The sequence below is a fragment of the Neofelis nebulosa genome, chromosome 11 (assembly GCF_028018385.1).
Source record: "Neofelis nebulosa isolate mNeoNeb1 chromosome 11, mNeoNeb1.pri, whole genome shotgun sequence".
Lineage (NCBI taxonomy): Eukaryota > Metazoa > Chordata > Mammalia > Carnivora > Felidae > Neofelis > Neofelis nebulosa.
In genome coordinates this window covers 82,157,695-82,173,701 of record NC_080792.1, presented here as the reverse complement: position 1 = coordinate 82,173,701, position 16,007 = coordinate 82,157,695, and the positions used below count along the sequence as shown (strand labels likewise).

Sequence of the window (16,007 nt, the reverse complement as noted above, 5' to 3'; positions counted from 1 at the left end):
GGCATGGAACAATCACGGGAGCTAATACGGTGTAATCACAGTGATGAGATGCGCGTGCTGGGAAGGGAGGGAGGGGGGTGAGAGTCAGGACGCCTGACACGGTGGAGGCAGCAGGAGCCAAAGGCAGGAGGCAGGTGAGTCAGGCCAGGAGCTGAGCCGGCGAAATGGGAACCCAGATAAAGGGGGAATAACTACTCCTCGTGATCACAGACAGCAGCCAGGCCAGGAGCGCTGTTCATTTCAATCCTCACAACGAAACAGAGAGGTAGGTATTACCCCCACTGGACAGATCAGCAAACTGAGTTTTAGGAAAGGTAACTTGCCCAAAGTCGTGCAGCTAGGGGAGGGACCTGTCTGAAGTCAGATTTCTCCTCATCACTACACTTGACCGTGAGTGCTCCACCTCCACCGGGGACAGAGGGCGGGGAGGGGGGTAATGTGCAAACACCAGGGGCTACATCGGCAGCACGGGAGAGAGAAACAGCTGTGCGCATGCGCCCAGCCCATCGCACTGTGTGCGCCTGCGTTCCTGGGGCTCTGCACGCTACGTCACGGCTGACCCTTCGGAGGTCTGAGTAACACCGGAGAGGGGAATGAACTTGACCATCTTCATCGACCAGGTTCTAGATACCACTCGCAGCCACAAACGAAAGCTAGAGTGTTCTCTGAATCTCCAGACCTCCCCACCCTTCAGTTGGCAAATGCTTACAGATCCGGGGTAACTCACTCTTAACAGAGCTTTGTGTCTCTCCAACTGTGCTCTGCAAGCTCATGTGGGCACCTGCGGAAAACAGGTAAGCACGGAACTGGGGAGGGCCCTGGGGCTGCCCTTTACCAAGACCTCTGGCCGAGGTTTCCAGAAGGTTTCTCTGTGCTTTAAAGATGCTTTTGCAGGCATCCAAGGCACAGAATTTCTATGTCTGTGGCCAGTCCAGTCTTGCCCAAAATCCATGAGGCCATTTGCCCCACTGGTTGTTTAGAAGGACAAAGTTCAGAGCATTCAACACATTTATTAAGTACCCACTGTGCACCAAGCTCTATTCTAGGCCCTGGAAATATAGCAGGGGACAAATCGAAATCTCGGCTTTCATAAAGCTTGCCTTCCAGTGAAGAAGACAAATAGACTGGATGTCTTACCAGAGAGTGTGGTGAAGAAAAATAAAGCGGGAGGAGGAGAGCGGTGGTTCTCAACCAGGACGATGTTGCCCCTCAGAGGACATTGGCAATGTCTGGAGACATTTTTCATTGTCGAAGTTGGGTGGGTGGGGTCTGTGCCACTATGATCTGGGGCGGGGGGTGGGGGGGGATGCTGCTGCACATCCCCCAATGCCCAGGACAGCCCCCACCACAGTCGTCCCGCCCCAAATGTCACTAGTGCCGAGGCTGAGGACCCCTGACCCAGAGAGGACAGGTGTGCTCTTCAAGGTGGGGTCGGGGAAGGCCTCTAGAGAGGGGCATCTGAGCAGAGAGCTGGGACGACGAAGGACGTCTGTGGGCAGAGGGGACAGACAGGTGCAGAGGCGAGGCAGGCACTCAGCGCACACCTAAGGTCGAGCAGGAGTTCCACCTAAGTGCCACGGTGCGGGGGGGTTCCCAGCAGGACCATGAGATCTCCCACTGACACTTCCGATGACTCCTTCTGGCCGCTGGGTGGAGAACAGTCTGTGGGGCGCAAAGGGGAGCAGGGCACCAGAGGGAGGCTAGTCACACAAGCGTGTCTATTCAAGACGCAGGGGCTTGAACGAGAGTAGGAGGGGCTGGACGGCAAGAAGTGGTCAGTTCACAACATGCGGTCAAGGTAGGGCTGCCTTTGGGATCTGCTGATGGTTGACATGAGGGTGTGAGACACAGGGAAGAGGCCGGAGTGGCTTGTGGAGCCACTTTCCATTAGGGCCCTGCTCCAAGCGTCTCCCTGAAAAACAGGACTCCTAGCCCTCCCCTTAACCCAGGGCTTCTCGATGAGGGGCAATTATCCCCTCAGGGGACATTAGGCCGTGTCTGGAGACAGTTTTTGGTCATCACCATGGGGAATGACGGCTGCTGCCAGCATCTAGTGGGTAGAGGCCAGGGATGCTGGTCAGCATCCTACAAGGCACCGGACGGCCCTCTCCCCCCACAACACACGTACACAGAACCATCTGATCCCAAAAGTCAACAGTGAAGAGGCTGGGGACCCCTGCCCTAAGCCCCACCCCCACCCCCGGCTGCCTCCTCTTGCACGGGCGGCCCCCCCAGTTTGGCAAGGACTTCATCAGAGCCTGGAGCTTCCAAATCCATGCACGTCGGTGGCTAAGGTCCATATTAACTACATCTCACTTGCTTCTGACGGTGACACAGGTCGGGTACTGCTGCTGTGGCCGCTGCCACCGCATGAAACAGGAATGTTGGAGAGCACACTCATTACCCAGCTGTTAAGAGCATGCACACGTCTCTCCTGGACTGGGGTACCTGAGAGCCAGCCCTGCTCTGTGATTGAGTGACTGCCAGCCGCCTCCTCTCTGTAACCTTGACGCACCAGGGCAGGGCCTCTGGGGCACAAGCCAAAAAATCCAAAAGGCAATGTCGGCCGCAACACATGGATGGGTTAATTTGTTTCATGTCCCCGTCGCCACTGAGCTCTCTTAGGGAAAAAAGGAAAAAAAAAAAAACAAAACAAAACTCAAAACCTCCATTTACGGGGTTTAATATCCCAGCTGCTAGGAACCAGATTAGGCAGAAGGAAGAAAATGTGACGTCGATGCAGAGATCCATTTATACTCAGTTGTGTTCGCCGAAAAACCAGTTTTTGATCTGCAGGTTATTCTTGCTGGCTTGGACCTCGAGCAACAAAATATCACACTTCCAGGTGGTATCTTTAAGGAAAGCTAATTAGGATTCTTGGCACCTTGTAGCACGAAACATTTTACAATTTTCTTCAAAGCAATTTGCCAACATTAGCTAATTAAAACGCCCAGCCTTCCGTTGAGGGACAATGGGAAGACAGCAGAATCTTCATTTCTCAGCATCTGCTGTAGGTTTAAAACTCCAAATTCCTGTTGCTTCCACTCGGTTGAGGTCCTTCTCTCTGAAGGTGGCCTTTCATGGTATTTAGCAACATTTCCGGGAGCACGGAGGAAAACATTCCAGCTTTTTTAGCACTTCATCTCTAAAATAAGAGACAACACTCAGAAAGGAGGTGGAGCAATGAAGGTGGTTCGGTGAGCCAGAGGTCAGCAACCTAAGGCCAGCAGGCTGAATCCGGCCCTCTACCTGTGTCTTTAAATAAAGCTTTATTGTAACGCAGCCATGCACACTGGTGTATATACTGTCTATTGCAACAACAGAGTTTAAGCAGTTGCAACGGAGATCATACAACCTCCAAAGCTGGAAATATTTACTCTCTGGTCCTTTATGGAAGAAGCCATCTCTTCACATCAGCCAAACCACGATCATCCACCATGATGGTGCCTCTGTCCATCCCCAGGTGTCTACACCATCAGTGGGACTTCCGTTGAAGTCCTCGGCTCAGCACTCTCGGCCAAAACACGAGAACGAGCAAACCCACATAGGGAAGAAAACCTTGCGCACACTTCCACAGTAGACTCAGGGGCAGGGTTCAGCAGTGCTGTGCACATGTTGTCAGTAAAAGGTGGCTGAGAGCCCGAGAAAAAGCAGACGACCTTCATTTTAAGCCACTTCAGGCCTAACACTACTGCATCATGGTTTGAGGGGCCGTGTGGAAGAAGAGACCACGCTGGGGCTGGATTCCACTCCTCCCATAACCTTGTTACGGTTATGAGCATCAGCCCCCAGATGAAGGCCTTTGAGTAAGTTTGACAGTAGAAAAATTGTTAGGTTTATTTGCTTATTTTGAGAGAGAAAGAGAAAGCATGAGAGGGGCAGGAGCAGAGACAGGGAGAGAGACAATCTCAAGCAGGCTCTGCAATGTCGGCACACGGAGCCTGACATGGGGCTCGAGCCGGTGAGATCATGACCTGAGCCGAAATCAAGAGCCGGATGCTTAACTGCCAGAGCCACCCAGGCGTCCCTAGCAAAGTTCTCTTTTAAAAAGGGAACCTGAATTTACTTCTCAATGTAAAAGTGAGAATTTGGAAATGTCAAAACCCAACAGAGTCCTTCTCCCTCTTTATTTCATTTTCCTAAGAACGGCAGGATGAGTCCTCCCCCTGCAATTTATCCCAAACATTTCTCTCTCCCCAGTCCCTGCGACCCAGTGTGAAAATTCCATGCTCCGAATTCATTCCCCTCTGCTGGGCACCCCCCTGGGGGAGGCCTCTCTCAAATGCAGGTGTTTGAGGAGGAGCACGTGTGCGGGGCTCTCCAGCTCACCCAGAGGCCTAGCACAGGGGGAGCACAGCAGTCACCAGCAGGGTCAATTTCATCTGGGTCCTGAGGTGTCTGAGGGCAGGACCACTGTGACTTGTTGGTCTGGGGATGGCAGAGATGCTTCTAGAAGCCCCCTGACATTCCCCCCCTCCGGCCTCTCTGGCACATTTGCCTTTATCCAACATATTGTCTATGTGGAGTAGCTTGAAGGGTCCTTATTCATCAGGACAGAGTTGTTTTAACAGGGCATGCGGGAAAAGCTCTGATGCTCGCCACACTCCCAGCACTGCCCTTGTTCTAAGGCCACTCTGCAAATCGGTCCCTTGAGGAATGAGCCGGTGACGGTGGAGCCGGGGGCAGCCAGCAGCGAACACAAGTGCCCCTGCACCATCATTTCGGAATAAGGTAGAAGACGATGCACGTGGCCCACAAACCCATAAATTGCCATTTTTTTAGGATCAGGAACTTGCAGGGTAGAATGAAGCAGACTCTAGCGGACATCTAAGGTGAAAGGGCACCGAAGTGAGGAAACCACAGACTTCAAGCCTTTAGCTCAGTCCAAAACCCTCATTTCACATTCTGAGTCCACTCAGCCACACTGCCCGCTAGAAGCTTCTGAAGGCAAAAGGACTTCGTCGAAAGCCCTTTCACTAGCCTGAAAGCCACAGAATCATAACAGCTCAGGGCTGGGAGATGGAAAAGATTATTTGCTGAACATAGCGTGTGCAAGAAAGTTTACATACATGGTCGATATAATCCACCCCCCCCCCAAAAAAAAAAACCTATACGGAAAGCATTACGTCTCTTTTGCAGGGAAGGAAATCAAGCTTCAGAGTGACTAAATATTCATGTAAAATGATGCTACTAGACAGGGGCAGAACTGGGGTTTAAGCCTGGGTCCACCTGGTGAGCCCAGCTCTCCAGACTGGATTTTACTTCCTCTGTGAGGATCCCAAGTACAATCCCCTAACCTCCTCACACACCAGCCCTTTGCTAATCTTTATTGTGCATATTTTAAAAAGTTTTATTGAGATTATTAATATGTTATAAAATGCAACCCGATTTCAAATGGTATTTTTTTTTTTTTAGTTTAGTTTCTTTTATTTTTGAGACAGAGAGAGAGAGAGAGAGTGTACAAGTAGGGGTAGGAGCAGAAAGGAGGAGACCAAGGACCCAAAGAAGGCTCCACGTTGCCAGTGTAGATCCCAACATGGGGCTCGAACGCACAAACTGTGAGATCACAATCTGAGCTGAAGTCAGACACTTAACCGACGGAGGCACCTAGGCGCCCCTCAAGTGGTATTCTTAGTGTGTTCCGAGTTGTGCCAACATCCCCAAAATCCACTTGAGAGTATCGTCATCACCCCAAAAGAAACCCCCTACCCCTTAGCAGTCCCTCCTCATCTTTCCCCTTGCCCTCAGCCCCTGGCAACCATGAAGAATCTGCCTTTGATCTCTACAGGTTTGCTTACTCTGGACATCTCATATGAACGGAGGTGTACAACACGTGGCCTTTTTGTGGCTGGCTACTTTCCCTTAGCATCATCCATATTTTTCCAGGTTCATCCACATTGTAGCAGATGTCAGTGCTTTGTTCCTTTTGGGGGCTGACTAGTATTCCGTTTAGGATGTACCACATTTTGTTTATCCATTTATCTACTGTCGGGCACTTGGGCGGCTTCCACTTCCTGGCTGTTGTGAGTGGTGTTGATGTGAATATTCGTGTACAAACTTTTCTGCACATTTTTTGACAAGTCACATTTTTATACTCCTTTTATCAAAGGGTGAAATAAATTAGAAACACATGCTCTTGGGGCACCTGGGTGGCTCGATTGGTGAAGCACCCGACTCTTGGGTTTCAGCTCAGCTCACGATCTCATGGTGAGTTTGAGACCACGTTGCGCTCCATGCTGACAGTGCAGAGCCTGCCTGAGATTCTCTCTCTCTCCCTCTCTCTGCCCCTTCCCTGCTGCTCTCTCTCTCAAAATAAATAAATAAACAAAAAACACGTATTCTCTCATTGAACAACATCATAAACACTTATTGAAATAACTGCAGCATTTAGGACAGAAGCAGCAGCTAGGTGTGGTGAAAAGAAGGTGCGTCACGAGTTGGGATGCAGAAGTTTGGTGTTTTTTTTCATTCATTCAATAAATACTTATTAAAATAGAGTATAAGACATTATACTAGGTACTGATGATTTCACACCCTGGCTGTTCTATCATTCGTTAAAAAAAAAAAAAATCAGGTTGTTGCCCATACTGTTCTAGAAAACATACAAAGGTCAGTTCTTTTTTTTTTTTTTTTTTTTTTAACGTTTATTTTTATTCTTTGAGAGACAGAGAGAGACAGAGAAAGAGGGAGACACAGAATCCGAAGCAGGCTCCAGGCTCTGAGCTGTCAGCACACAGCCCTCAAAGGTCAGTTCTTTGTCTTCACAGGGCCTCATTGTTCTCATCAGCAAAGTGGGCACAGTCTACCCCGGAAGAGCTGGCAGCAAGTAGCAGGTATAATGACACATCTGGGTGGATTCTGGAGCATTGGAGACCCGACAAACACAATGATAACGTTACCCGTCGGGCACAACAAATGCCTCCTACTCATCTCCCTTCCCTCACCTGTGGTACAGTACTTCCTAGTTGATGACGTTTTTCATGCCCCAGGTAGCGCCCATGGAGCAAGAACCACCCAGGCTTCCTTGCCTTGTAGAAAACAGATTTTGTTTAGTAAAGGGTTTCGTATTTAAACACTACCCCCAAAGGTGGGAAGAGCTTCAAAGCAACAGGAGTAGGCCCGAATGGAAAGAGTTGGCCGGTAGTCCTTGACAATGTGCTCTAAGTGCGATCTTCCTGTTCCTGGCGCCGCACTTTCCCACCTCTGCCAGCAGATGGCGACATGTCCTGCAAGGTTGTGTTAGTTGTGACTTTTGGCCATGAAATGACAGGGCAGAGGACACGCTTAGGTATGCTGCCTGGAGATTTGAGCACCTCCCCAGCCACTATGCAGAGGTCTGAGCACAACCGAACACATTGGTGGGGAGAAAAAGCATGTGGAACAATGAAGTGTTTATAAAGGCTACAGGAAGGGCACCTGAGTGGCTCAGGTGGCTAAGTGCCGACTTTGGCTGAGGCCATGATCTCACAGTTCGTGAGTTCGAACCCCTCGTATGGCTCTGTGCTGACAGCTCGGAGCCTGGAGCCTGCTTCAGATCCTGTGTGTCCCTCTCTCTCTCTGCCCCTACCCTGCTCATGCTCTGTCTCTCTCTCAAAAATAAATAAATGTTAAAAAAAAATTTTTTTTTAAAAAGGTTATAAGATGGGACAAAATGACTATGGTCTAACTGCAGCTATCCACCAGTGGGGGAGGGGGAATCATTTAAAACTAATGCCTTAATGCAAGTTAGAATCAAATAATTATTCCCTTATGCTACATCCATTCCAAGGAGTATGATCACACATTAAAAAGCAAATAGTATTAGACAGGACACCAAAAACAAAGTATGAAAGTAACAAAGTAACAAACAAAGTAACAAAGTAACAAAAGTTAAATTGAACTTCATCAAAATCAAACCTTTATGCTTCCAAGAACACCATCAAGAAAGTGAAATGACAAGCCACAGAATGAGAAAAATATTTGCAAATCATGTATCTGATAAGGGACTGACATCAAAACTGTATGTAAAGAACTCCATCAACTCAACACTAAAAAGACAACTCAACTTAAAAGTGGGAGGATGAGGACAGGCCTCTCTCCAAAGAGGACATACAAATGTACAACATCATTGGCCACCAGGGATATGCAAGTCAAGACCACAGCGGGATTCCACGTTATAAACACAGGATGGCCATAATCAGTAAGATGGACAATACTGAATGCTGGAGAGGATGTGGAGACACGGAAATCCTCGTACACTGCAAGTGGGAACGCAAAATGGTACAACTCTCTTGGAAAACAATCTGGTAGTTTCTCAAAAGGTGAAACGCAGAGCTCCCGAATGACCCGGAAATTCCAGTCCTTGGGATACACCCAAGGGAACTGAAGACGTATGTCTACACAAAGCTTACACATGAATGTTCATAGCAGCATTACTCCTGAGGGCCAAAAAGTGGAGACCACCCACGTGTCCATCAACTGAAGAGTGCACAAACAAATGTGCATTTGTTTTCTACACAAGAGAATATTATCTAGTGATAGCAAAGAAGTTGATGCATGCTACAACACGGGTAAACTGAAAATATGCTGAGTGAGAGAAGCTAGTTACAAAAGACCACATATTGCATGATTCTATTTATATGGAACCTCTAGAATGGGTCAATCCATAGAGGCAGAAACTAGATGAATTGTTGCCAGACACTGGGGGGAGAAAGAATGGGGAGTGACTACTAATAGGCATGGGCTTTCTTTTGGCGGGGGGGGGGGGGGGGGGGGTCACAAAAGTGTCTAAAATGAACTGTGATGGGTGCATAACTGTGAATATAATAAAATCACTGAACTGTATATACACTTTAAAGGGGTGGATTGTATGGTAAGTGAGTATATCCTGATAACATTGTTACAAAAAAATAATGACATGGTAGACTAACATAGAAAACCACTTCCATTACCTTGATAAGTGAAAAAACAAAAATAGTTACAGGGCTGCTGGGTTGTACAACCCAGGGGTGGGGGTGGGGGGCAACATTCTCTTTGTTACCATGGGAATGGTGCCCCCCCCCCCAGGAGTTGTGAAATGAAACGTGGGGCCCCACCCGTCTTCACGATCCTGGCTATCTACTCCACAGCCAGCCCGGCACGCACACCACTTCCTGTGCTTGGTGATCTCCCTGTGCTTGGTGATCTCCCAACTCCTACTTCAAAGCCCCATTCGAGGGCCTTCATTTGGTTACAAAGTGATAAAACAGGATCCAAATTTTCTTTTTTTGTGAAATATATTAATATATAAGTGTGTGTATATGAAAATAGACACATACCCAGAGTGGTTATCTACAGATAAAAGAATCATGAGAGCTTTTAATCTTTTTCATACCGCCCTAATTTTCTATAATGCAGTGTATTATTTTGTAATTAGAAAAAATTGCAAATATTAGGGGAAAAAAGTACGTATGTCTAAACATGTCATTTTACTCTCTAAGTCTGCCCTCTCAGCCTCACCCATACAGCAATACTTCCTCTATCCTCACATTTATGATCCCATATGGCAGGTAGTGACATAACTGCCTATCTCTCACAACACACCATATTTTCTGGAAGCAGAGACCATTTCTAATTCATCGTTCTGTCCAACATCCAAATATGCCTGGTTTTGGTATGCTCACTACACATAGCATAGATCTAAGTATCAGTCAGTATCCTCTGTCAAAAGCCTGTACAGGGGCGCCTGGGTGGCGCAGTCGGTTAAGCGTCCGACTTCAACCAGGTCACGATCTCGCGGTCCGTGAGTTCGAGCCCCGCGTCAGGCTCTGGGTTGATGGCTCGGAGCCTGGAGCCTGTTTCCGATTCTGTGTCTCCCTCTCTCTCTGCCCCTTCCCCGTTCATGCTCTGTCTCTCTCTGTCCCAAAAATAAATAAAGAACGTTGAAAAAAAAAAATTTAAAAAAAAAAAAAAAAACAAAAGCCTGTACAAAAATTTCATTTTAGACTTTGCATTGAGGAAATGCTTTGTGTTTATGTCATTAATACTTTGCATTAACATGAGGGATTATTTCTCTTTTTGCCCTTGCTGCCAGGAAACTCAATTGCGTCACCTGTATTGTTCAACTGCATGTCTGCATTCTATTTTAAAGTTGTTCTAGGGGGGCGCCTGGGTGGCGCAGTCGGTTAAGCGTCCGACTTCAGCCAGGTCACGATCTTGCAGTCCGTGAGTTCGAGCCCCGCGTCAGGCTCTGGGCTGATGGCTCAGAGCCTGGAGCCTATTTCCGATTCTGTGTCTCCCTCTCTCTCTGCCCCTCCCCCGTTCATGCTATGTCTCTCTCTGTCCCAAAAATAAATAAAAAACGTTGAAAAAAAAAAATTAAAAAAAAAAAAAAATAAAGTTGTTCTAGGGGCGCCTGGGTGGCTCAGTCGGTTGAGCGTCCGACTTCGGCTCAGGTCATGATCTCGCGGTCTGTGAGTTCGAGCCCCGCGTCGGGCTCTGTGGTGACGGCTCAGAGCCTGGAGCCTGCTTTGGATTCTGTGTCTCCCTCTCTCTCTGACCCTCCCCCACTCATGCTCTGTCTCTCTGTCAAAAATAAAACATTTAAAAAAATTTTTTAAAAATAAATAAATAAATAAAGTTGTTCTAGGGGCGCCTGGGTGGCTTAGTCGGTTGGGCGTCCAACTTCGGCTTGGGTCGTGGTCTCGCGGTCTGTGAGTTCGAGCCCCACATTGGGCTCTGGGCTGACAGCTCGGAGCCTGGAGCCTGCTTCATATTCTGGGTCTCCCTCTCTCTCTCTCTCTGCCCTCTCCCGCTCATGCTGTCTCTGTCTCTCAAAAATAAACACTAAAAAAAAAAAAAAAAAAAAAAAAAAGTTGTTCTAATTTTATTTCTATTTTACTAATCAGTATTATATATAAACATGTATTTTCTCAAATCCTTTTAGAAAATAATCAAGCTGTACAGGTGTAGGTGAATGAAGTAGGAATAAACATGTGGTGCCTGTGCCGTTCGAGCGTAAAAATGCAAGTGACACTTTATCTTAAGGGTAAATCAATACCTAAGGATGCTCAGGTACCACATTCCCCAAACCAGAGGCTCGGGATCCACTCAATTTTACATTTCAGAAGGTCATCTTCCACTCCTGTGTGCTCCCCAGCATCCAGCCCAGAGCTAGGCACACGGCAGGCGTCATTAAATACCTGCAGAATGAATGGCTGGGGCTGGGAGTGTGGTGCCAGTCCCATTCAAGGGGTGGCAGCTTTAACCCAGGCCTTCTCCACTCGGCACCAGAGGCTCCGGGGGCCGGCAAACCGTCTGTGGAGGGGGGCTGTCCTGTGCGCCGTAGGACGTCGAACAGCATTCCCGGCCTCTAGGAGATGCCAGTTGTGACTCCACATACACACTGGTGACCATCGAAAACGTCCGCAGACACTGGCAATGTCTCCTAGGGCGTAAAATCCCCTTCTGGTTAGACACTGCTGGTTTCAAGCAACCTCTGCAGGTCCTGGCAACCAGCGCCTACAATCCTAGAGGGCTGGGGCCAGAAGGCTCCTTGTGCATGACCGTGGGCCCCACTCACAGATGGGCCAACGGGCCCAGAAGGGAGGAGACACGCGGAGCCAGAACGACTCCAGCGGTGCAGCCGTGTCTTCCCCTGCCCGTGCTGGCCTTTGGCTCAGGCTGCTGTCGGCAGGCTTGGCTTCTCCTGTGGTCCTTCGCCTTGGCTCGCAGACGGCCACCTGCTTGCACCACTGGTGTCTCTCTCTTCTTGAAAGGACACCAGTGCTGTCAGATTACAACCCACCCTAACGGCCTCATTTTCACTCAGTCACCTCTTTGAAGGCCTCATCTCCTCCCAGGTACAAGGGCTTCGGACTTAGGCATATGAATTTGGTGGGAAGACACAATGCAGCCCATTACAAGGACTCTGCCTGGTGGAGAGTAAGACACAGCCCTCTCACTAGTACGGAAAGGGTTAAGTTCCCCTTCTAGTACAGTCTTCAAAAGCCCTTTCCGGCAGGGACCAGCAGCGAAAAGGTGAAACATTTTGCTTAAATCAAGGATGATCCAATTCTGGGGCCAAAGTGCAAATGTGAGAGCGAATGCCGACCGGTCCTCCCCCGGCACCTGCCCCCTGCCTTTCGTGCTCAGAGCCCCGTGCGGCGTTTACTCCATCACAGGGGCTAAAACAAGAAAGGTCTGGGTTCAGTCTTGGTCGTTTAAAACAAGACAGTGCGTCCCTATGCAACGTATTGAATCTTCGGGCTCGTTTCCTTAAAACGGGAATGAAAAGACCGACCTCCCTCCCTCATAGGAGTGGTTGTCAGGATTAAATAGGCCTCTAGCACCAGAAATGATTAGAAGAGGGTTGCTGTTATCACCGTCTGCCAAGGCCGTGTGCTGCCCACTCAGCCTGCACGCACCTTTTGGAGATCTCAAGCGTGCATGTGGCTGCAGCGTCCCACGGCGTGGCCTGAGGAAGCTCACCTGTGCATCCAAGACTTCCTCTACAGAACGGGGAGAAAGAGCACCTGCCTCAGAAGACGGATGCAGAACGGGACACTGGGAGCGCTTCCAAGGCGCTGTCCTCTCCTGGGTAAGGACGGTTAAGAGACCTCTCTCCTTCTCCTCTCGGTGAACGGGGAGGAAAAAGAAAGTGGGTAGCATGGGCACCAGAGGCAGATCAAAGGCTGCTCTCCCGAGTGTCCGTGCACAAAATCAACAGCCCCGATGTGTCCTCAGCGGCAGCGGGCTCCCCGTCGACAGAAACCGCTTCATTGTTTTAAGGAGAGGGAGACCGACCACGCGGGCTCCAGGCCCTCGGTCGCTTGACTAGCGGTGTGCTGGGACAGAAAAACCTATGGAATTGGTGCCACCAAGTGGCACAGAGAGCAATTGTTGGTGTCTGTGCCACCAGCACCTCGTTCTCTCCTCTCCATCCCTCTTCCTTCCACCTCTCCATCCTCTCTCCCCCTCTGCCCTTGAAATGGCGCCCACGAGCATCGTTTAACCAGGCGGCTGTCCTTGGGGGTCTGCGAAGGCTGCAGACGAGAGACAGGGCTTTGAGATCTCATCTGACTTAACTCCACAGTTCCTCCCTGCGCTAAATCAGGTCAATGAGCTTATTTGTGTCGAATAAATGAGCCCAGCCGACTGCTGAGCTGCTGCAAGACTATTTATCTCAGGCTTCCAAGTTGGCGCTTAGCAGGCCACAGGCAAAGCAAGGACAGGCACACATGTCAGGGACTGAGCTCTGAGGGCATCCCCGAATTCTGCCCGGTGCAGACCTCCCAGGAGAAATGGAGTCCGGCACACGAGGAGAGCGAGCACAGCGGATCCCAGCCTCAAACAGTGCCCGCCGGAAGGCTCCATGGAGCACATGGGAGTATCTTTAAAAGCAGAGGTCCCTCGTGCCCTCAGAAACCACCACACTGCCAGACACTTGTCAAGGCAGAGCTGGAGCTTCGGGGGACACTTGGGCTGCCCTGAGCTCAGATCATCCTTCCTCCACACCAGATGTCCAGTAAGACGATCCACACGTCTTTACCCAAACTTTTCACATAGCTTCCCCTTCCTTTCTGCATCTGAATGGCCTGCGTATGAGGAGGTCTGGCGGGCTCGTCCCCGTCCTTCTCTCAGCTCGCAAGGGGAAGCCTGGGCCAGGCTCCGTCCCCGGCAGGCTTCGTGCAGGTCCGCTCTGGACAAGCCGAAGCGCCTACCACTCACTTGCGCACAACAAAAAGCCACCGCACGGAAACAGCCATCCTCGTGTGCAACTCTGAAAGGGCTTTCGAAGCCTCTAACCGGGCTTTATTTCAGAGGCCGGATCATAGAAGCAAAAACCTGCACTTTCCTACTCTACAATTAGCTATAATTGCGTTACATCAATCTAACAGGGACTGTTTATTTTTAAATATTATCTACAGGATTCTACCTGATTGGCATACTAACATAAAATAACATGTTTATGTACAAAATACAGGCAAAACTTACATCGAAAATGACATGGTTATCTTTGGGGCCTAGGAGTCTAGTTTGGCACAATTTAATTTCAGCGTAGTTTCCTATACTGTAAGGTTTCTACTTTGTAATCACAAAAAGAAATGAAAGGAAGACCTCTTACCGAGGAACGACTACACAAGCCCTTCTCCGGAATTCCAAGGTGCTCTGGCAACTCAGGTTAAGCGCACCTGAATAACTTAGCACCACACTCAGGCACAGCCGCGTATACAGCTCCGTGATTTCCTGCCAAAAGGCAGCTGTTTCTTATGATGGAAAACACAACAGCTGTTTTCACAGGTGCAGAGCAGCAATCCATGAGAAGCCGGTCCCAGCAGAGAAGAATACAGTGTCTATTTAACATTCGAGGAGGAAGAGGCAGAAAGCGGTGAGCCCCGGTTGAAATCTTCGCGAGAGAAGGGGGAAGCCCTGCTTTCAGGAAAACGGGCCTCCGATGGCTGGTCCGCTTGCCCTGTGAGGATCAGAGCCCAGGATCCAGAGGCTGGGAGGCACGAGTTCCGGTCTTGCTTTCACACACGGCGGCATCTCTGGCTGGTCCCAAACAGAATTTCCCATCTGCGAGATACCTTAGCCATCACCCTCATTTCACCAATGAGGAAAGCAACGCCAGAAAACATTACTTTACTCCCAGTCTTTAATGCCTGCACGCTTGTCAATAAAATGAGGCGGCCACCCGCACACCTCATACCGCTTACACACACCAGCGCCCTTAGTAACAGTGGGGTGTGGCCGACATAGTCTGAAACCCCAAATTTCACTGAGAGCCAACGCAACCGTTTCTCACTCAGCCAACACAACTTTTGATGTCGTGACAACCCGGACGGCAAGCTGACCAGAGCTTGCCTGCTCCACCTTGCGTAAAAAGTCAACAAACTGGGGCACCTGGGTGGCTCAGTCGGTTGAGCATCCGACTTCGGCTCAGGTCATGATCCTGAGGGGTTCATGAGTTTGAGCCCCACATCGGGCTTGCTGCTGTCAGCCTGTCAGCGTACCGCCTGCTTCGGATCCTCTGTCCTCCTCTCTCCACCCTTCCCCGACCTGGGCTCTCCCAAAAATAAATATTAAAAAACAAAAAAACAAAGTCAACAAATTAGAAAAGTCCAAAGCCGAAGGAACTTTTCTCCGTCTCAAAAACGTTTGTCTCTTTAATATTAAAGGCTGGCCTTTCATTTTTAGAAAGTCCAGCAGCTCAGCTCTATCACTGGATAGGAATCAAGCCGTACGCACAAAATAACGGACAAGGGCCCCTGGGACAGTTGTCCCCACTCAGCATACCGCCAGCCGCGATCCCTCCTGGTGCCTGTGAAAGTGGACTGACCAAGGAACTTCGCAGATGCGTGACTGCGCGGGAACAGGGAGACCAGCACCCACGACTGCTCCGGCACCCTGATAACAAACCATGCGGGACAAATCCAAGCAGAAGGGCCTCGAAGGCAATGTGCCCACAAGCCACGCGGTCGGGAAAGCACTCGTGTAGGAAAGAACCCTCATGATCCACTGGCAAGAAAAGCGTTACTATATCCTTGTGCGGCACCTTCTTATAGCAGAGCAAACGGAATCTGCAGCGGCATCTCCCAACTCCCTCTACCCCCCAGTCACCCCACACAAGGAGCTGCTGGGGGGGGGGGGGGACCTGGAGAACAAAGCTGTCATGTTGGGGAGGGGACTGTTTGTGAACCTGCAGGCCATCCCACAGCGGAGCGTCTGCTCTGGGATCACACTAGTGTGCTAAGGACATCATGGCAGAGTAATAATGCTGTTCGTGGAGGCAGCACTGGGCTGGGAGAGACCAGTGAGGGAAGTAGCAGGTCCCCTGGGATTCCAGGGTAATTTAATCAGCGGCGCTTTAGCGCGGCTGAAAGCAAGGGCAGGGAAATAATAAAGTCAGCTCCCAGCTCCTGGTAGCTTCTCTGTTCCACCCAAGGGGGAAATGTGACCCGAGGGTAGGGCCTCCACCTAGGCCCCGCTGACATCTGCAGCCAGGTAACCGTGTCACGGGGCCCACCTGTGCGTGGCAGGATGTTTAG

General features: G+C 49.8%; 1 protein-coding gene across 2 annotated transcripts in view; it reads right to left on the bottom strand.

The window, feature by feature from the left end:
• Positions 1-2,667: 2,667 nt before the first annotated feature.
• Positions 2,668-16,007, bottom strand: part of SPRING1 (SREBF pathway regulator in golgi 1) — a 33,249-nt gene continuing 19,909 nt past the window's right edge. Inside the window, exon 5 of one of the 2 annotated variants that reach the window (XM_058691172.1) lies at positions 2,668-3,145. In XM_058691172.1, the coding sequence (XP_058547155.1) occupies positions 3,140-3,145 (6 nt within the window). In that variant the 3' untranslated portion in view covers positions 2,668-3,139. Of the gene's footprint in view, positions 3,146-6,614; positions 6,859-16,007 lie in introns of those variants that run through there. The other variant, XM_058691171.1, reaches the window with a different exon arrangement.